General features: G+C 48.6%; 1 protein-coding gene across 8 annotated transcripts in view; it reads left to right on the plus strand.

Annotated features, from left to right (window-relative positions):
* The window catches only part of LOC105023524 (vacuolar protein sorting-associated protein 13B), a 366,155-nt gene that overhangs the window by 61,976 nt on the left and 281,982 nt on the right, over positions 1-22,197 (plus strand). For 6 of the 8 annotated variants that reach the window (XM_029113576.2, XM_029113574.2, XM_029113577.2 and 3 more), the window contains exons 9-16: positions 3,705-3,800; positions 5,278-5,400; positions 5,626-5,763; positions 5,873-5,960; positions 8,462-8,662; positions 11,144-11,313; positions 11,399-11,593; positions 15,002-15,126. In XM_029113576.2, coding sequence (XP_028969409.2) covers positions 3,705-3,800; positions 5,278-5,400; positions 5,626-5,763; positions 5,873-5,960; positions 8,462-8,662; positions 11,144-11,313; positions 11,399-11,593; positions 15,002-15,126 — 1,136 coding nt within the window. Of the gene's footprint in view, positions 1-3,704; positions 3,801-5,277; positions 5,401-5,625; positions 5,764-5,872; positions 5,961-8,461; positions 8,663-9,146; positions 10,129-10,743; positions 11,314-11,398; positions 11,594-15,001; positions 15,127-22,197 lie in introns of those variants that run through there. The other 2 variants (XM_029113579.2, XM_029113580.2) reach the window with 2 other exon arrangements.

Below are 22,197 nucleotides of genomic sequence, written 5' to 3' on the forward strand. Positions count from 1 at the left end.
TCTCTTTACCCTCTCCTTGTCTTCTCTCTCCTCTATCTCTTTACCCTCTCCCGTCTCCTTGTCTTCTCTCTCCTCTATCTCTTTACCCTCTCCCATCTCCTTGTCTTCTCTCTCCTCTATCTCTTTACCGTCTCCTTGTCTTCTCTCTCCTCTATCTCTTTACCGTCTCCTTGTCTTCTCTCTCCTCTATCTCCTTACCGTCTCCTTGTCTTCTCTCTCCTCTATCTCTTTACCCTCTCCTTGTCTTCTCTCTCCTCTATCTCTTTACCCTCTCCTTGTCTTCTCTCTCCTCTATCTCTTTACCCTCTCCCGTCTCCTTGTCTTCTCTCTCCTCTATCTCTTTACCCTCTCCCATCTCCTTGTCTTCTCTCTCCTCTATCTCTTTACCGTCTCCTTGTCTTCTCTCTCCTCTATCTCTTTACCCTCTCCTTGTCTTCTCTCTCCTCTATCTCTTTACCGTCTCCTTGTCTTCTCTCTCCTCTATCTCTTTACCCTCTCCCGTCTCCTTGTCTTCTCTCTCCTCTATCTCTTTACCCTCTCCCATCTCCTTGTCTTCTCTCTCCTCTATCTCTTTACCGTCTCCTTGTCTTCTCTCTCCTCTATCTCTTTACCGTCTCCTTGTCTTCTCTCTCCTCTATCTCTTTACCGTCTCCTTGTCTTCTCTCTCCTCTATCTCTTTACCCTCTCCTGTCTCCTTGTCTTCTCTCTCCTCTATCTCTTTACTCTCTCCCGTCTCCTTGTCTTCTCTCTCCTCTATCTCTTTACTCTCTCCCGTCTCCTTGCCTTCTCCGTCTCCTTCCCTTCTGCTCTTATCCCTCCTATCTGTACTACTCGCTCTTTCTCCTCCTCTGCTTTCTCTGCTCTCCCCTCCTGTCTCCCCCTTCTCTGTCTTTCTCCTGCTCCCCTTTTCTCTCTCCTCTAAGTCTTCCTCAGGTTCTCCCTCCTCAGATCATGTTGCTGCATTAACATCCCATTGGAGGCGGTTGCATGTCATGCCAAATGGAGCCCAATGCCTTTTAAAAAAAAATAATGTTTAAATTGTCCCTGTAGTGTTTGACTTCTTTTAATCAATAAATTGCCTCTCCTCTTCTCAGGAGTAATTGCAGACAGCTGAAGAGATTGCCTTTGGTTTTAAACGTTCACATTTTGCGGAAGTATTTAGTTTGAGTTTGAAGGGGGAATTTCCCTTTGAACAGCCAGGCAGGCCGATCATGGTCCTGTGACATGGCGGTGAAACACGAGAACCTTATTTCACATTGTAATTTAGAATAACTCTTCTAGATCATAAATTCTTTCTCATTTTATCAGAAATTCTGGCATTTTTCCTAATGACTTATGCAGACACACAGACATGTGGAAGGTTGAATGAGGAGCAAACATTTCTCCAACTAGGCATTGTTTCATTATATTATCCAACTTTGATCTATTTGCTGTCCTTAGCTCCATAATGTGAGTATTGGTCAAAAACAAACCCTAGTTATGCATTTTATGCATAGATATAAAATGTTTTCGAAGATCTAGTTGATATATTTCCTCCTTCAGAGTGTGTGTTAACAATGAATGATTGTGCTAGCTAGCTAGCTAAGCTGCTGTAGTTAGTTGCATCCTGTCCTTGTACTGTTTTAGGCCCGAGTACAGTAAGTTATGTTAGCCTGGCCTCTCCAAGACGTTGTGTTGTCTCTGGATAGGGCGTCAGCAGCTCTCTGGCTGATTGGCAGGTCTTCAAAGAGCTTCTAACCAGTATTGACGTGCCGAAACACTTTCTGACTCCGTCAAAACGCCGTCCTCGCCCGCCGCTCTCGGGGGCTGCCGTGTAGCCTGGTTGGGAATGCTAACGTCTGTGGAGCTGCCTCGCGATTAAGACAGGACAAAGAGGGAGGAAAGGGGAGAGATGAGATGAGATGGATGGTGAGAGGGAGAGGTGTGGAATAGGAGGATCGGGAGGTGTAAGTGATGGAAAAAGAGAGGAAGAAAGGGAGTCGAAAATAGTGAAAGAGAGGAATAGAGGGAGGGGGAATAATCAGGTGCAGCTGTTCTAGGCGGTTATAGCTGCACCTGCTTCCTGTGTTAGTTGAAACGGTGGGACTGAGCTACACCCCCCCCCCCCCCCGTCTGGCTCTCCTTACCCCTCCCCACATCTCTCCCCCTCTGACCATTTACCCCTCTTACCCTGGCCAGACTCCCCCCCCCCCCCCCCCTTCACTCTCTGTACCTCTCCCCTAGACGAGACTCCCCCCCCCCCCCCCTTACTTGGCGGCTTCGAACATGAACTTCCAGCTCTGGGTTCTAGATTTACGCGGTGGTGTCCATCATATGGCTGTAATGTTTGGTCTCTGTGGTGACATTATCAGGCCCTGAGTGTCTACGAGAGCCCGCCTGTCTGTTGTCTTGACAGCCAGTGATCACCTCTTCGCGGCCGAGGGACTGTCTCTGCCTATTGTCTCTGCCTCACTTGTTTCCATTGCCGTCTCACAGCCACACAGCGTTGCTGTGGGGGAGAAGGTGGTTAAGTTGGGGGTTCCCTTTTTCCATGTGGTCTGGGGACCTCCCTGAGATACGTTTTATGTAGTCTAGTGATATTTGGATTGGTCTTTCGCATGAAATGAATGACAATTTTATGCTTACACCATCTAAAACTTTATTTCCACCCCCAGGGCCACTGTTGAACCCCCAGGACACATTTTCCACTGTAGAACCCCCAGGGCCACTGTTGAACCCCCAGGACACATTTTCCACTGTAGAACCCCCAGGCCACATTTACCACTGTTGAACCCCAGGGACACTGTGAAACCCCCAGGCCACTGTTGAACCCACAGGCCACATTTTCCACTGTAGAACCCCCAGGCCACATTTACCACTGTTGAACCCCAGGGACACTGTGAAACCCCCAGGCCACTGTTGAACCCACAGGCCACATTTTCCACTGTTGAACCACATGGCCACTGTTGAACCCCCAGGTCACATTTTCCACTTTTGAACACCTAGGGCCACTGTTAAACCCCAAGGCCACATTTACCACTGTTGAACCCCAGGGACACTGTGAAACCCCCAGGCCACTGTTGAACCCACAGGCCACATTTTCCACTGTTGAACCCCATGGCCACTGTTGAACCCACAGGCCACATTTTCCACTGTTGAACCTCATGGCCACTGTTGAACCCCCAGGTCACATTTTCCACTTTTGAACACCTAGGGCCACTGTTAAACCCCAAGTCCACATTTACTACTGTTGAACCCCCAGGCCACATGTACCGCTGTTGAACGCCCAGGGCAACTGTTTAACCCCCAGGTCACATTTACCACTGTTGAACCCCCAGGTCACATTTACCACTGTTGAACCCCCAGGGCCACATGTACCTCTGTTGAACCCCCAGGGCAACTGTTTAACCCCCAGGCCACGTTTACCACTGTTGAACCCCCAGGGCCACATGTACCGCTGTTGAACGCCCAGGGCAACTTTTTAACCCCCAGGTCACATTTACCACTGTTGAACCCCCAGGCCACATTTACCACTGTTGAACCCCCAGGCCACATTTACCACTGTTGAACCCCCAGGCCACATTTACCACTGTTGAACCCCCAGGCCACATTTACCACTCTTGAACCCCCAGGCCACATTTACCACAGTTGAACTCGCAGGCCACTGTTGAACCCGCAGGCCACTATTAAACGTTCTCACGCATCTTCTGTGTCTGTCTGTCCAGGTGACGGAGTTGCAGACCGAGAGCAGTTACTACAGCCCTCAGAAGGTTAAGAGCAGAGAGGTGTTGTGTCTGGAGCAGCAGGGTATCACCATCGAGGTAATACAACACGCGCACGTGCACACACACTCGCGCGCGCGCGCACACACACACACACACACACACACACACACACACTCTCTTGACCGCTAAAACAGCCCTTGGTTTGACCCCGTTGGCTGTTCTAGCACTCCGTGGCAGAAGGGGGGCACTACTGAGGTTACAACCCTTCAGCACATAGAAAAACAGTTGCTAGAAGAGAAACCCCCACTCCGGGCGATGTTCTTTCAAACATTTTACTCTAGCTAGACATCTCAAGCAGTGAGCTATACCAGCTGAGCCATGTCAGACTGCACGTAGTAACAGAATGAATAGAACAGGGCTGCACAACAGTTGAGCTCCTCTCTATATATAGTGCCTACATGTCTGGCTCTCTACTGTTCTGTCTGTAGATATTTCTATAACAGACGGTAATGTCATTGCCGCTCTGACCGGTCAGCGCCATTTAGGTCGCTGGTGCTGTTCCCCGTTAAGGAGAGTGGCAGACACTCACGGACTGCGCTGGTTTAATTCACTCTTTAACTATGTTATAAATTGTCCCAGGTCAGGCCGTTAATCTGCACACGCACCTCCACAGGCACAAGCGCAGCATGCCAAGTAATTTTCCTGTAACCTGCTATATTGTTAAATGTTTTCGTAAGGACAGTGATGTATGGGTCTCCGTCGGTTTCCTGGAACAGGTGTGGGGACAGTCACATCCATCCCCATTCCTGCCCTTTGGGGGGCGGGGGCTGGCTAATACATTGTGGGAAAGCAGGGCTTGTGTATTTTTGATAATGAACAAAGTGGCATTAGATTCCCCTGGACCCATTAGGTCCTCTGGTTAGGGTGGAGCCCCCACCCTTCAAGTAGGGGGACAACAAATACTTTGTCCCAAAAAGCACAATTTTTAATGCACTGCTTGTCTTTGACCTCTCCTGTCCCCCCCATGTTGTCCTTGATCTTTCCTGCCCCCCCCCCCTATTGTCCTTGACCTCTCCTGTCCCTCCCCCCCTCGTTGTCTTTGACCTCTCCTGTCCCCCCCATGTTGTCCTTGACCTCTCCTGTCCCCCCCCCCCATTGTCCTTGACCTCTCCTGTCTCCCCCCCTCGTTGTCCTTGACCTCTCCTGTCCCTCCCCCCCTCGTTGTCCTTGACCTCTCCTGTCCCTCCCCCCTTCGTTGTCCTTGACCTCTTCTGCCCCCCCCCATTTTCCTTGACCTATCCTGTCCCTCTCCCCCTCGTTGTCCTTGACCTCTCATGTCCCCCCCCATTGTCCTTGACCTATCCTGTCCCTCTCCCCCTCGTTGTCCTTGACCTCTTCTGTCCCCCCCCCATTTTCCTTGACCTATCCTGTCCCACTCCCCCTCGTTGTCCTTGACCTCTCATGTCCCCCCCCCCCATTGTCCTTGACCTCTCCTGTCCCTCCCCCCCTTGTTGTCCTTGACCTCTCCTGTCCCTCCCCCCCTCGTTGTCCTTGTCTTCTCCCTCCCGGCCAGGTGCTCATGATGGGGGAGCCTTTCTTTGACTGTCAGATCGGCATTGTGGGAGTCCGGGCGTTGTGCCTGAAAGGCATCATGGGTGTTCGGGACTTTGAGGAGAATATGAACAGGCGCGAGGAGGTAAAGACGCAGGCCTAGTCTGTCCTCTGTTCTCTCTCCTCCTTGGAAATTGATGGGTGATTGAGTAGCCAATCGCCTCAAGACAAAATTCATGTAAATCCTCCTCTGGAGACTTAGAGAATTTTTTTAATTTCCTAAAAACAATGAATAGAAATATCAAGCGATAAGTGAGAGTGTGTGTTTCCGTGGTGTGTATCCACTGAAGTTGTGTCTGTGTGTTCCCAGGAGGCCGTGTTCTTCACCTGTGGAGAGAGTCTGAACAGCAAAGGAATGACCTACCTGACCAACTCTCTCTTTGACTACCGTAGCCCTGAGAACAACGGGGTCAGAGCGGAGGTCATCCTGGATGCCAACAACCACAAGGTCAGACCCACACGCACACACATATATGCACGCGCCCACATACGCACTGGGGTGTTGTGTGTCCAGACCTGTTGTTAAGTGCCCCCCCCCCCCACTGTGTGTCTGACAGGAGACGTACACGGAGCTGGCAGGCATGCAACGTTTTGGGGCTTTCTACATGGATTACCTGTATACCACAGAGAACAGCAGCACCAAAGGTACAGTCTAATTTCTCTGACAGACTCCCCCCCCCCCCCCCACCCACCCCACCCATCAAACAATCTCAGAGCGACGACTAACCCCCCCCCCCCAATCGGTCCTTGACCTCTGTGTCCTCTCTCTCACCCCGTCTTCACCTGGAGGCCGGCTGTCACTGTGTTTAGTCTCCGCTGGCACGCATCTGACCTTCTTTCGGTGTGTGGCTCGTTGATCCGCTGCTTCTCCTCTGTCTTACCTGCAGCTCCTCCGTCTCCTTCACCGCAAACAACATGTCAATCAAACTGACTCACCTCCCACCCCAGCCAAATGCTTCAGAATCTCCTGCTCCTTTGGCTCTCGCTAGAGTAATGTTTATTCAGTCCCAAAGATATGACGTGCCCATTAACAGGTCAAGAGTTGTTTCCAACTCCTATCCAGCACACTGAAGTGTTCCATTTGACCCAAATGTCTCCTGCTTTAGGGTCTGTTTTTGACAGTTTATTTCAAAGCCTCGCCTGCTTCTGATTCTTTAGTTGTGGTTCCTTCTTTGAGGGCAATGGTTACAAACTCACAGTGCTCTCCTTAGTGTTTGGACAGAGAAGTAAAACATAATAAATTATGAAATGATGCCTAAAACGTTAGCCAAATTATGTGAAACAGCAAGCTAGGCCAAGGATGTAGATGCTTAGTTAAATTGATTGCACTGACTTTTTAAAACTTTTTTTTTTTTTTTAGCATCTGGGAACTATTTATTTATTTGATTAAAAAGTACTTTTATTCAATCTGGGGACTGTTGATTCTTTTGATATAGTTGACTCTTTTAAGTGTGGAGATCATTGATTCAGTTAAAGTCACCTCTTATTTAATTCGAGGGATTGTTGATGTGGCGACTCTTTTTGAATCTGGGATTGATTCTGTGTCCTAGCCAAGAATGACAGTGGAGGTGTATGTGGGCTTTATGTCACGGAGGGTCGTGTAAATATTATGTGCAGGTGATATTAGTTTCCTGCTGGAATAGTTTGCTTTCTTAAACGACTGCCTTCCTGTTAGGTCATTAGTTATTCAAGACCAGTGGTTTCTGGCCTGCTTCACAGTGAGGTATGTGGGGTAAATTACTGAACCAAAGCCCAGGCAATAGACTCTATGTAATTAGACTTGTTGTCTTCCAGCATAACACTAAGAACACTAAGACCAGAACACTGCCAGAAACCTCCTGGACAAACTCCTGACTACTCCTGTTCTCTCTCTCTCTCCTTCAGTCTCTCTCTCTCTCTCTGTATCCGTAGGAAGCCGTTGCTTCCATCTCTTTCTGCATTTTTCTTTCCGTCCCTCTTTCTCGACCATTTCCCCACCTGTCGGATCTGACTGGGCTATTGTCACCTCCAGATAATCATCTAAATTAAACTAAACATTGACTCTGTGGGGCTCAGCTGTCACTGTGATGTCAGGATCGTACTGTCCCCCTCCTTCCCTCTCGGGGGTGATTCCAGTTACACTCCACCATGGGAACGCTCCCCTGTCAGCGTTCAGCCTCCGATGACGTGTCCGTCCACTGTCAACCAATCAGATTAGTCCCCCCCCGTCCACTGTCAACCAATCAGATTAGTCCCCCCCATTGCCACAGGGCTAGTGTAAACTCTAGGTAACTCGACCTGTTCCAAGTCGTCGTCAGGTTTTGCAACTCAACGCTTTACTCCGCGTAGGAATAATGTGATGTTTGGAGTGAGATGTGCGAGATAGTTGTAATTCTTTAAGTCCCAGATAATTTCGACCCTCTCCGTCCTTCATCTGGCCTAACTGTTGCCAGCTGGTGTTTATTAGTCCTAATCCGCCGCAGCCAATGGCAGCGCAGGCTGGGGAGAGGAAGTGACACGTTTAATCTCCAGAAATCAAACAGGAATTTGAACCCTCCATTCAGTGTAACTGGAATTCATGTCTGGCCCTGTGAACTCACGGCCTGTGTTCCAAACGGAACCCTCTGTGTTCTAGAGAGCCACGGGGCCGGGTCAGTGCGCTGCACAGGGAATAGGGCGCCATTTGGGACGCAGGGTTTGTGTTCTGACAGGGTGCTCTTTGGTGTGGTGGAATGTGAGTGTGTGTGGTTCGGCCTTCTTCCTCCCTCCTCCCATGTTTTTAATTCATCCAGTTTTATTGTAGAGAGAACCGAGAGAGAACAGGAAGAGAACCGAGAGAGAACAGGAAGAGAACCGAGAGAGAACAGGGATGGAACCGAGAGAGAACAGAGGGAGCGGTAGTTTTGAAGTAGACTGTGGGACAGCGGCCAGCCAGCCAGATAACGGACAGCTGTGTGAAAGAATGGACATTTGGAATATTAATCACAAGGGGGCCATTTGAGAGAGAGAGTGTGTGTGTGTGTGTCTCTTTGCACTCTGTTTGAAATGGCACAGACTGGCGCTGTAGTGTGTCGTCTGACATAACATGTTGTTGATCTTTCAAAAAAACTGTCTGTGTGCGTTGTGTGTTGTGCGTTCGATGACCACTCCGTGTCTGTCTGTCCCAGTGTGCGTAGGCCAGCAGGACGTCACCGCGACAACGGCGGTGAAGGAGGGTCCCGCCCCAGCGGTCCGCGAGACGGCGGTGAAGAGGCTCGTGGTGGGCCCGCTGGACCTGCGGCTCGACAGTAGCGCCGTGCACCGCCTCGTCAAGATGCTGGCCTGCGCCGCCGAGCACGAGTACCAGCCCTATGCCAAGCCGGCCCCAGGTCAGCACGCTACCCGGGCCGCGCACACAACACCTCGGGTCGGGTTTTGTGTATTGAAATACGACGACGGGGGTGGGGCGTTTCGGGTGGAGGCTGAGTTTCAGCCAATCAGACTTCTGCTGCCTTGACCTATCAGGGGCTACGTTGCCGGCAGTGTCCGGCTCTCTGCGGTTGTCATAGTCCCTCCCGCCAAGTGGCAGCTGCACAGTTGCCTGGGACCTCACTGTGTTGTGAGTAAAAAAAGAAGAGGCGTCTAAATATTTGCCAAGTACATCTTAAGAAATTGTATTTGTTACGAGTGATAGATGATTGCGATTAGGCTTCTGGAAGCACTGTTGGAATCATATTAAAGGCCAAAGGTTACTTTATCTCTTTGCTGTCAATGAGCAATCTGGGTCATTCAAGACTGGGGAGGAGGAGTCTCATATACAGAACTCTGGCCCAAATTACTAATTTCTACTAATTTTCTGTTGTTTCTTTACAGTCAACTGGCAGGAAGGGGCTGTGTGAAGAAAGCTGACCTTAGCTTTGCTAGCCATTGCTACCGAGCTTTAGGGGCAAAGAACGTTTAGCACGGTCAGCTAGCTGTTCCCATTGACTTCCAGTCACTGAGCCGACGCACGCTTTCAGAGACACTGGTGACGGACGACAAGACTCGTTTTCTCCAGTCAGAAAGGAAACTCTGATAGGGTTTCGGTGAAGTCTGAGTGCCAAATATCCTCCCATTCTGAAATTCACAAGATGCGAGCACCTGCGAAATCACGATTCCTCAAAATGATTTGTTCTGAGGATCTTGTTCTGGAACAAATTCCCTGATTAGTCGCGGCATCCTAGCGCCCGTTAGCAGACAGTAGGTGTGTCTTCAACTCTACTCAAACAGACAGCACAGCTGTATACCTGGCTGACCTTTGACCCCATCCCAAGTGAGGTAACACAGTTAATATGACAGGGCTACTCCCTCTCCCTGACCTGAATCCCGTCCAGGAAGTATACCTCAGGCCCTCTGTCATCCTCTCGGCATTATCACCATGTCCTCCTAGTGGCCAAGAGTCTGTACGAGACGCCGCTTGTTACCCACGCTCCTCCAGCAGAGCCGGTCTTGAAACCCGCCGCCCGTTGGGTGATACTTCCTGCTAACAGTCCTGTTGCTTCTTTCTGAGCTTCCCCGGGGGGGCCGCTGGTTCTCTGTGATTTTCTCCGACCTGGTTCTAAAGGTCAGGAGGTCAAACCAAACACCTTTGTTGGCCGTCGGCTCGGCGCAGCCCGCGGTGACATCATCTGCGGCTTGTTTGGAAAGCTGTGCTGCAGAATGTGTGGATGTCATTTCTGGAGGACTAAGTCAGAGTCGAAACCATAATATCCGTTGCTTTCAATTATTTCAGCATCTGCAATAAATAGAGTAATTAGAGGTCTTCAAAGGATCTGTGCGTGTGTGTTTTATTTTTACCAAAGGTCCTCGCAAGTATAGTAGACAGAGCAGACGCTGGGACGTGGAGTCCTTATGGCCCTTGTAAAAACCATTATTTTAGGCTTGGGGTTGAAGTCAGGGTTATATTGTGGGTTAGGGGTAAAGTTAGAGTTAGGGTTATGTTTAGGGTTAGTGGTTAGGAAAATAGTCATTTTAATGGGAATATATTTCAGAAGGTATATTAAGGCACTTGTGTGTATTTTTCTGCTAATATGTCTGTCAGACCAGAGGGACCTGACTCCTAATGGAGCACGAATAACTATCAGTCAAGTTTTGATACCTGCCTGCTTGTCTGCCTGCCTGCCTGTCTTACTGCCCGTCTTCCTGTCTTTCTGTGTTCCTGCTCTCTGTCTTCCTGACTGCCTCTGTCTTTCTGTCTCTGTCGGTCTGTCTGACTGCTTCTCTGACTGTCTGCCTGTCTGACTGGCTGTTTGCCTTCCTCTCTGCCTGTCAGAGGTTCCCACACAAGGATGTGGGCTCTAACTTTGTTTATCCTCCTTCCCCTCATCCACCATTTCTTCATGTACTCCTCCATCTCTTCATTTCCTCCTTCTACTCCATATCTCCTTCATTTCCTTGTCTCCTCCTCATCTTCTCTTTGCCAAAAGCTCAGGAAGCTCTCCAAATAACCAGTGGAGTTGTGGATCAAGAGCCAAATTGGCCCAGAAATGCTACCTCCTTTTATAAGACCTAGCACAGTTTATTGCTGAGTGTTCCAACCAGCAAATTACTTACAGTGTACTTGGGTTTTCTTTCCTTGTTTTCTCAGTATTGTGCTGAAGAACAAATTTGGGGAATTTCACAGTTGGATCAGGAAAATCCAGTCTTTTTGACGGCCTTGTTGGGTTTCCTAGCGAGAGACAGATGCAGTCTCCTGAGCAATCAAATGTGTACTAAGGATGTAGAGAAAGCTGGGCCTGTAGGCATGTGACAGTCAGACAGATCAGGTTCTGGGCCTCAGCACACATGAGAGTATACCCCGCCTGTCCTCCATGTCCTCCTGTCAATACCAGACCCCGTTGTGGAGCCCCGGGCCCCGGCGAGCCAGGAGGAGGTGTTAGCCCTGGAGGAGTTCGTCCCCACCAGACTCACCTGTCTCACCCTGCTGGAGGTCACGGTCACCCTGAACATGGCGGAGTTCAACCTCCTGCACACGCTCCTGCCCGTCATCATGGGAGAGAAGGTGGGCCGGACACCGCGCTCCTCCCCTCGGTCCACGTCTCTGACTTCACCACTGCTAAGCTTCCGGTCTCCTCCCTTCCGTCCAGGCTCCTCCGTGTCCGGCGGCGGTGGCCGTGTTCCAGCCCGTGCGCCCCCTGCCCGCCCTCCGGTTCCAGGTGGACAGGGTCAATGTGGAGCACTCCGTCCCCATGTACGGCCCCGAGCTGACCAGCACCGTGGCCTCCCTCAGCCAGCCTTCTGACAACCTGCTGTACCTCTGTTACACACACTGCTACCTCAAGGTAACACTGACACACACACACAGATATCTCAAGGTAAAACAAACACACTGCTACCTCATGGTAACACACACACACACACTTCTACCTCAGAACACATACACACACACACACACACACACACAGCTACCTCAAGGTTACAAACACACACACACTGCTACCTAAAGGTAACATGCACGCACACACACACACACACACACACACACACTGCTACCTAAAGGTGACTTGCACGCACACACACACACACACACACACACTCACTGCTACCTCAAGGTAAAACTATCCTTGTGTTGACCAAAGACAAAGAAATCCATGTTTCCAAGCCATTAACCTAACCCTTAACCAAACCATCCCCTTAACCTAAACCTCAACCTAACCCTGCGTCTAACCTTAATGCCAGTAACCTAAAGTTTATGCTTCAACTTTACCTAGTACGAACACCTATCCCAAAACCTAACCTGTAATTGTTAGGTTCTGTTTTTTGTTCACTAAATCTGTTCAGTAAAACCTTTTCCTGTGTCCTGCCTCCATGGCAGAGCGTGACAGTAATGTCTAAACCTAAATGTAACCCCATTTCTGACATTATGCCCAATTAAAAGTTTTTCCCTAAACCTTAAGTTGGAAATTTGGATTTTCCCATTGGTGTCTTTTTAAAAAAAAATATTAGGTTCCCACTTAAACACACCGACCATGATCAGACACACACACACACACACACACACACACACACACACACACACACACACACACACACACACACACACACACAGCTACCTCAAGGCAACACACACACACCCACACAGCTACCTCAAGGTAACACACACAGACACTACAGGTCAGTGCAAGGTGAAAAGGACAGCTTGATATCCACAGCTTTTAACCAAAGGCCAGAAAGTCGTCCATTAGCTTTTTACACCTGGTAATAAAGAGCTTAACTGAGTTCCTGAGGAGAGCCAGTACCCTGGTCAGTCCCCAGTCCCCTAGAATGACAAGTCCATCCCATTACTCTGCTTTATGTCTGCATGTATTCCCTGTTTAGGTCAAGAAAAGATCAATTTAAGAAACAATAACTCAGTAAATAATTAATTAATTATAGTAGTTCAGAATATTTTTGTGCCTCTCTAAATAAAATGCACCAAGATAAGTTAGAATTACTGTCCAGCAGCGTTCTCCAGCTGCTCTCGAGCGCAATCCAATAAAATATTAGAATCTAGAATGTATTTTGTTTGATCGTTTTTTGGTAGTGTATTTTGGCTGTGACTTTCAATGAAACCCTCCAGGATGCCGGAGTGTTGTTTCTGAAGTGTTCTATCCACAGTTTGGTTATTGTGTTCTCTCTGAGCCTACTCCTAGGCCATTTGGCTGGAGACAAGCTCTGCTGTCTCCATAAGCTTTATGAGATGCTCCTGTAGTTTGGCCGAGTGCAATGATGTCGCTTATTCTCTGAATACCCCTCCAGATAGCTGGTGTTGCGGACCTTGTATGATACACGCGCGTTTGGATCCTTGCACGTGTGCTAATAATGTCACAAGCCATTTCTCTGTGGCAACACCTCCTTTCAATTTTTCTCTTGTTAGTTTCTTGATGTGCTCCGTGGGATTTTAATGTGATTTATATTTGAGCTCAGGGGCTCAGAGTGGAAGTATTCCTGGAAGAACTAGATGCTCCCCGCTGCCCTCAGAGAGTCTGACTATGGGTCTGGTCACCTTTGACATTAACCCAGCAGTTAGGAAGCCTGGCTAATGGTTCTTTCTGTGGCATTTTTAAAGCCGAGATGTAATAGAGATGTAGCACTGGTGTTTTTCTATGTCCTGGATGTTCACCAGGCACCCTGTCACTCCTTATCTCACAGCCAGGTTCACCACAGGGTTAATGTTCCGCCCACGGGTGGCCAGACCTGCTCAGACCCAAATAGAGGGCCGGGGCTCTGGACCAAACCCACTTAGCTAGTTCTGTAAAGACCCACTCAGGCTCCTTCTGGTTTCTTCCCACCAGGGCCGGCCCCAGGCATAAGCGGCACAGGCGGTCGCTTAGGGCCCCAGACCACTAGGGGAGAGGGGGCCCCCAAAAGGCTGGGGCCGGCACTACTTTAGACCTACCGTCAGCCTCTTAGCCACCCGTTATGCTGGGCCTTGTGGGGTCAGCATTTGCTTGAACTGCATCAGAGAGACCATAAGAAGCCACTTTAGAGGGGGTCCTCTCCCCCGTGGCGGCTGTCCCTACTATCATAAACTTTCTCAGGACCTGAGCATGTCTGCAGAGTGGAGCTCAGAGTGGAGCTCAGACCTGCGCTTACGCAGTTTGGTTAGGGCGCTGAACGAGATTTCAAAATGTTGCAGTGGCAGCCTTCTGTCCTGCTCCTGGTCAGCTCCAGTATAAGCTCAGCCCAGCATTTTTGGTTTCTTTATTGCCATTCTTGGAGTTGAATGAAGACGTAATGCATCAAATCTTGAAGCGGATGGAGGCCAAAAGTGGGTCCCAGATATGTGTTCCTAATAAAGTGGCCGTGAGCGTACATTGGCTTCCTGCTCCTAGCAGCTGTTAATATAATTATTTGAATTATGGCTGCTGTAGTGATTTGTAGTGATTTCAATTAAAGCTGCTGTAGTGAAATATTGTATATTCAATACAGAATATCAAAGATGGCTGCTCTGGTGTAATACATCTATGTACAGCCTATATACATCATGTATACATCATGTACAGCGTGTATATTATGGATGCTCCTGTGTAATGTGCTGTCTAATGTACAGCATCTAATATATGTATCTAATGTACAATGAGTACAAGGGGGTTTACTAATTTCTCCATGGCATGTTATGTATTAATGTAATGGATGCATAGGTAAACAGAGGCCTGGTGGGTGGGTGTTCACGAGTGTGTAACAGGAGCATCTATAATGGCATTGTGATTAAAAGGCATGCAGTTAGAAACAGATACTGTGTTGTGATTGACTTGCCTGTAATCCTCTCTGGGATTGGCTGACTGGCCTGTAATCCTCACTGGGATTGGCTGGATTACTTAGTCATGGTGTCATATAGAGAAGGCATTCCTAAGGCTTTAAACAGTCCCCTTCCACTCATATCAAAATATTGACTGCCCAACACCCCCCTTACCTTTTCTTTCCTCTCTCTCCTCCCTCTCCTCCCTCTCCTCCCTCTCCTCTCTCCTCCCTCTCCTCCCTCTCCTCTCTCCTCCCTCTCCTCTCTCCTCCCTCTCCTCCCTCTCCTCCCTCTCCTCTCTCCTCCCTCTCCTCCCTCTCCTCTCTCCTCTCTCTCCTCTCTCCTCCCTCTCTCTCCTATCTCTCCTCTCTCTCCTCCCTCTCTCTCCACTCTCTCCACTCTCTCCTATCTCTCCTCTCTCTCCTCCCTCTCTCTCTCCTCTCTCCTATCTCTCCTATCTCTCCTCTAGGTATTCGGTTTCCAGGCTGGTTTGACGTGTCTGGATGGTACAGGCAGCTTCCCCCCCCTGACACCCCTCATCCCTTCCTTCAGCACAGCCTTCTACGGAAAGTTACTCCAGATGCCTCAGTACTGGTGAGTACTAATATTACTGACTCCGTACTGGTGACTACAAACACTAATGACTCAGTACCTTTGAGCAGTAATGACACAGTAGTACTGAGCACTAATGACATACTGATGGCACATTAGTGGAGAGTACTTGTCCTAATGATACAGTAGTGGGGAGTACCTGTACTAACGACACAGTACTGCAGAGTACCAATACTAATGACACAATACAGGGGAGTAATAATAGTCTTTCAGTAATAATGAACTAATAATTATAATGTCAGTGGTCAGACCGGTACGCATGTGCAGGTGTGTGAATGTGAGGACTGGTTGCATATCACCCCCCAAAGCGGGGGGCTCATCCCTCATCGCTGTCATCCGTCTCTGGGTACGGGAGCTGGGTCTGGGGCCTTCCCATGGTGGTGCACGGTGGTTCCCGCTGAGACGGGCACGTCAGAGGGCCAGTCACCAAAACATCCAGTACGGGATGTTTCTGTGGCTGTGGCAACGCGGAGCGTGGTTTAGAAATCGGCGGTGATGGATGAGGCGGCGGCTGCCACAACGGTTCGGTTTGTTGGGGGGCGGGGGGGGGCAGTCGTAGAGTCAACACATCGGGGAGTGCTGTAGTTCTCACATGGTTAGAACGAAAACCCCCGGCACCAAACATGGTATTTACCAGCTAACATGCCCCCTTTTCAAGCCAGACAGCATGAGTCATGTGGAATGTCCTCCGCGGCGGTCGGTCTCGGCTGGTTGTTTCCCTGACGGCTGTGAGGGGAGGGGGGGGGTGTCATGTCACTGGAAGGGTACCGCGTACAGCAGGCATTAACTGGTGGGGGAGAGGAGAAGAGAAGAAAAGGGAGGGGGAGTTCGGGAGGGGAGGGGAGTACACTGAAGTTAAACCTTGGAGATTAAAGTTTACTGTAGTCTCTCCAACTGTGCGTCCTTCAGAGAACATCTGGGAGCCCTCTTCACACACACACACACACACACACACACACCTGGCTGAACTGTATAATAAGTGGTCTGTTAAAGTAGCTATCCTGTCTGTTAAAGTAGCTATCCTGTCTGTTAAAGTTGCTATCCTCTGTGTTGAAGTAGCTATCTTGGGAATCTATTCTGCCCAATTAGTTTGGATTTAAACATGTCAGATTTAGAGAGGGCTACAAAAACTTTGCTGACTGTCGGTCTGAGTGGCTGGTTTGTGTGTGTTTGATCTGCAGGCCACTTTTCACTTCTCTTCTACAGACGGTTCTGCTCCGTGCTCTCTCTGAAATAGTGGATTCAGATGTCAAAACTATGTTATTTTTCTTTCTGACAATCACTGTGTTTCTAATCTCAGAATTCCGGGTGAGATCAATGGCCTCCAGTTGCTTCTCTCTGAGACTGAACCGATCACAGGAGTCGCACTGACAGGATCACACTGGGAGAGACGCTTTGATAAGACACGCCGGATTGATTCACGTGAAAGGACAGTGTTTCTGTATTTCCAACACCGTTTTGATTGAAAACGTACATGTAGCCGGGATAGAAAGGCCAAACCGAATCTGTGTGCTACAGGCCGTTGATCGTGATAGGACCGATGAAGATTCTAGTCTTCCGGTGGCAGTCCCGGTTTCCGTGTTTCACTCCAGGGAAAGCCCTGCTGTGTCTCGGTGCTATGCCCGTTACACTGGGACGTTCTGAACGTACCGCCTGAGGAACAAACAAGGTTCTCCTGAGGATTGTTTCTGCCTCATCAACCTGGTGTCGTCAGCTGACGCGTTGACAGGCTGGATGCGTCTCTGTCCCATTGGCCTGCGTCGGCGTGTGTCAATCAGCTCCTCTGTAGAGGTCTGGAGGTGAGGACACCTCGTTCGGCCGTGTTACACTGTGTACAGCAGTTGACCTCTGACCTCTGCCCCTGGCCCGCTGGAGGTCGTAACAACCGGACTCAGACCACTATCAGGTTGTTTAATGAAAGCTGACAGATCACTGTTGGGAGAGTGATGATGCCAGGGTTTGACCGACGGAGGGGAGAAAGAAAGAGTGAGAGAGAGAGAGAGAGAGAGAGAGAGAGGGAGGCATAGAGAGAGAGAGAGTGGAAACGGTGAAAAGGGAGTGCTATAGGGTTAGATAATAAAGAGAGAGGCCCAAACCCTGCTCAGCGAAAACACCAGCGGTTAGGAGCATTTTATCTGAATACATCGCCGTTTGTTTTGGGAGTCTCTTTACACATGACATGACATAAGTCCTGCTTGAGGATACCATGTTCTCTTAGCTCAAATATGTGGCCCCTACGGGCTCCCTTTCCCCGGGTTAATGGGAGGTAGAGCGAGAGACACTGGTGGAGGTCCTAGTCCGTCTGTCTGCGGTTCCTCTGTCAATCTCTGGTGGTTTTGTGTTGCAGATGTACAGGATCAGCTTTTCCATTACTAAGGGAAGGATGGGTGAGAGATGGGAGGTAGAAAGGTTCTGTCTGCCTGGAGCCGGTACTAAAGCCCTCGGCGTGTGTCAGCGTTTTCGTTGTTGAATTAGTTTAGGACGTGTGAGAACGAATGTTGGGAGTTCATGCTTCCTCAAACTGCGTTCAATCGACGAAACAAAAAAGGGGTGTAAAAGGCAGTATTACTAGGGGACAGTATGGAGCGACGGGCTGTGGTGCTATCTGCCAACCCAGTACTAAGAAGAGCTGCGGGTTGTACTACAAAGCAGGGTAACTGGCTTATCCAGGAACCTTCAGGTGTAACTTTGTGACGTTGGGTGTAACTTCCCGATTAACCTGTACTACGAAAGGTGGATGCTTTTTTACCAGAGGTATGCTGTCATGGCGATTTGCGCTGCTTCTCTAAACTGCTCCGAGCAGGTTATCTTCATGGTTAACTCGAAGTAACCCAGCATAAGCACCGCCCCTCCGCTCACGATTTTGTCGGGAAAAATGCAGGCACATTTGGAAGACCCAGTCGACATTGGTGCTCCGATTCTGAGAGGCTCACTGCGCATGGTGAGGGAGTTTAGAGACCGTGTAACTCCTCTTGTTTACCCCAATGATGTTCTCTGGGAAAGATATTGATTCTCATCTGCGAGAATTCAGTGTCTTTGCCGGCTTTTAGGGACATCTCTAATGCCACTTGCCGGAGTAATGCCCTCCATGGACCTACATTCAGAACCCGTTGTTTTCCTCAGGAATCCCCAGGGTGATTGGTGCGGTTGACTGCATGTCCCCATCAGAGCGCCCCTGGGAGAACGTGAGGGGGATTATTGTTTATTATTATGTTCAGGTATTCGATCATATTGTATTTGAAGTGATATGAAGGCTAGCCTACATAATTTGGCCTTAAAGCTTCTACTTATATTCAAGACACTTAAAGACACATTAGGTGGGGATTTTCTTATGATGGTAACTGATGAAATGTAATTCCACCTGTGACAGATTTCTTTCTATGTTTGCTGAATATTTGAAAGTGACTTCAGCGTCAGGTACTCGCCAGCCCCTAGCCCTCTCACACTTAAAGGGTGCACCAACTCAAAGTGTGCGTTGAAAAAAGGCACCCCTTTTTGGGTCATCGGCTGCAGTGCCAAGATGCTTCTTTTGACGGTCCTGGGGACTTTTTCCTCTTGCAGTGTCTGGCAACACTGTTTAAGTTAGCTTCAAGGGAAAACGAGGTGCACACGAACACCCGAGAAGAAGACCCAAACAACCCAGTTCCACGCAAAACGTTGTCGTAATCCATTTTACACGCCGTTGCGATCGGGAAGGATGCCCTCATAACGACGAAGCATGCCCAGACCTTAATACCGCTGAGTGCTGATGGACCAACAGGAAACGATTGATGGAGAGTGAACAAGAGGTGGATGATGTAATCTTAGCTCTGGCTCCCAGTAATTGTGTGATTGGGTTGCATATATAACCTTATAGCGCCAAGTTCAAACCGGTTCAAACTGGTTTGCTCAAAAATCACTTGACTTTAAATATAATTTTTTCTTCAGTGGGTACTGTATATCACATGCGAAGGACGGACTGAAGAGCAACTTTATGTGAATAACTCATTTTGGACCAAAATGTCAGACAGAACGTTCGGGTCCCAAGGTCTCGATATATGAGACGGCAGAGTTGCCTGTTGAACAGAGCGTGTGTGAGGTGATCATGGCTCTGAACGCCCCCCTGGAGAGCTACTCCATAACACACCAGAGGCCTATTCTCATTCTGTTTGGATGATGGGAACCTATGGGGCCACCGTAATAGCAGGCTCCTCTCTGGATGATTTGGCACATGGTAGGGACCTCATCCCTTTTGGATGAAAGAGGCTTCCCACTCGTAGACCCTGAATGATGATGGATGGAAGCTGACCTTGATCAAAGTGGTATACTATTCTATACTCTAGTGTTGTTTGGGTCTGTTCATACAATATTGTAGGGTTGTTATGGTCTGTTCATTCTAAGGATGTGAAAAGAATCAATCTATAAATTCCAATTTGGTATAAAATAAACATTTTCTGATCTCCATTTTTCACATTTTCCATAGTATTGTTTGTACCTATGTCATACCTATGCAAGAAGGACAGAAATAATCACATTGTTATCGTCCTCACTAGTGCAGCAACCGAGGAACTGACAAAAAGAATGCGTTGATCTGTGGAGATAAAGTTGCCTATGATGCAAAAGCCCAAGGCAATACATTAGTTAAGATTGGTTTTGCTTTGATTGACATCCACAATTCTGCGTCGTTTGTCTCCAACATGCCGGTGTATATTCATCCTGTGGAAATGATTGTGCAAACTGAGAGAAGTTTATCTAGCATTTTATCCTCCCTCTCCTAATGGAAATAAGGCCTTGCTCTACTCTTCCTTTTCAAGGTGGTGCTTCTATAACTCGGTTCCTCCTAAAGGTGGTGTTAGTCTAACTCCACCTTCCAAAGGTGATGTTATTCTTACTCTGCTCCCCGTTCTTCCTGCTGGTGTTACTGTGTGACCCTGACTCCCCTTCGGGGTCTTGATGACAGTACAGTGTCCTAGCAGTAATAAATCAGGTTGGCTCCATCTTGGGACAACAGTTATTGTGCCTCGGTCATCACCATGGGCTAATATGTAACAGAATGCAAGCGCTAACTGCTGTTAAATAGTAAACTATGCTGGATGACCCCCACTCAGTTGAAGATAGAGGTGGTGTTTGAGGTTATTTCTAATGGGGGGGGGGGGCTATGGATAGAGCCTCTAGATGGAGTCCATAGATAAGTAGCCTTATGGACTAGCGCTGGTTGCAAAAGGGTCAACATGACTGAGTGGTTGGCCTGGCGTCGTCACTCAGGGATTGTTATCATTCAGTGAAGACTGAGACACTCTGAGATAAGCATCCTTCCAACACCAACAAACCCCAACCAGCGCTGCGGGAGTAGCGCTCTCCTCTGTATATCAGTCAGTCCGCTCTCCTCACCTCCTCTCCCCTTGCCTCCTCTTCAGCTAGCCTCCCATTGTCTACCTCCCCAGTTGGGCAGAGAAAAGCCCAGTTAGTCAGAAAGCTGTTAAATGAACTTTCACTCCCAGTAAATGATGATGTGGCAGAGCCGAGACTGCAGAGCAGCATCGGGCTCTACTTATGCTGTAATGAACGGCCAAGGTCTGGCCCGTTGGACATCAGAGAGACGCCCGCCGGGACAACCAATTGAGACGGCTGTTAAACCCGTTCGCCCTGATAAAATGGCTGCCAGTAAAATGGATGGGCGGTGAGTGAGGGTGGAGGGGAGTCGCTGCCTGCATCCATCACAACCCCTCCCACGTAACACCGGCCCCCATCGCCTGCCGTTCCCAGGGTTGGAGCCTAGGTCACCTGACGGGGGTTAGGGTGTAGCAGGGTTGTCGGTGATGGGGGTTGCAGGGCTGGGAATTTCGTCGGGAGGGGGTACTGGGCCCACCAATCAGATATTGGTATGTCGTCGCTTCGCGTCACAGGCCATAATTCAAGTGCACCAGCTTTTATGTGGCGTTTTTAGCTGCTGTGAGCCTCGCAGCCGCTCTGCAGGGTAATTTCTCAAAGCGTGCGGAATTACAGGTGCCGGTTGTAAACATTCAGAGGCTGGATATTCCTCTGGGTGTACTGGAATGTCCTTTCTCATTGTCTATACACATAGAGTTTGGACCCACCTACTCATTCAAGTGCATTTCTTTCGTTTTACTATTTTCCACATTGTGGAATATTTGTGAAGACACCAAAACTATGAAATAGCTTTTGAGATGCTTCATGAAGCTGGTTGAGAGGATGCACAGAGTGTGCTAAGCTACTGACTAATATACAAGGCAACGGGTGGCTAATTTGAAGAATCTAAATTATAAATGTAGATTTTTTTCAACCCTTTTTTAGTTATTACTTGATTGCGTATGTGTGGTTTAACTCTGTTAATATTGAGTTGTTTATTCTGGATTATTGGGTATTCTCTGTTAATGTAGAGTTTTTTCATCTCTGCCTGTTTTTCTGCACTAGTATATCCGGTGATTGAATCACAGTCTTCTTTATGCAATATCACAGGTTTTATGTTTTACATGGGAACTTTTTTCATCACCATAAAATTCCATATTGCCAATATGGGGGATGAACAATGAGGGCTCACTCGCTCTACTAATACATGTTGCTCCATAACGGAAATACTGTTGTCGAAGAAAGCATATTTAAAAGTATATTTATAAAACATTTTCTCCTCACATTCCACCTCAGAACGCTGTAATCCATTGAAAATCTGGGTCACAACTAGGAAGTTGAGAACTGGTGTTCTTTACTCTTAAGTAGCTAATGTGTGATTCAGAGTTGTGAGCAGTGGTGATTGGTAGCTGCTCCTTGTCTAGTCTGGTTTTACCTGGCCTGGTCTACTCTAGTGTGACCTGGTCTGGTTTAGTCTGGTTTAACCTAGTTTGGTTTAATCTGGTTATGGTGTGAATGCTGATTACTCCTCATAGCTAGCAAGCTGTTAGCCATTCTGCTCCTGTTCTATGTCACAATGCCACCTGCACTTCCTGTTCAGGCCTCCAATGACAAGCCAAGAAATCATTTTTTAGATTAACTGGATCATTTTTGTTAACCTCCAAACATTTAATGTTTTTTTTGTGTGTGCACATTCTGATTTAT

Source organism: Esox lucius, chromosome 16, assembly GCF_011004845.1.
Source record: "Esox lucius isolate fEsoLuc1 chromosome 16, fEsoLuc1.pri, whole genome shotgun sequence".
In the NCBI taxonomy this organism is placed as follows: domain Eukaryota; kingdom Metazoa; phylum Chordata; class Actinopteri; order Esociformes; family Esocidae; genus Esox; species Esox lucius.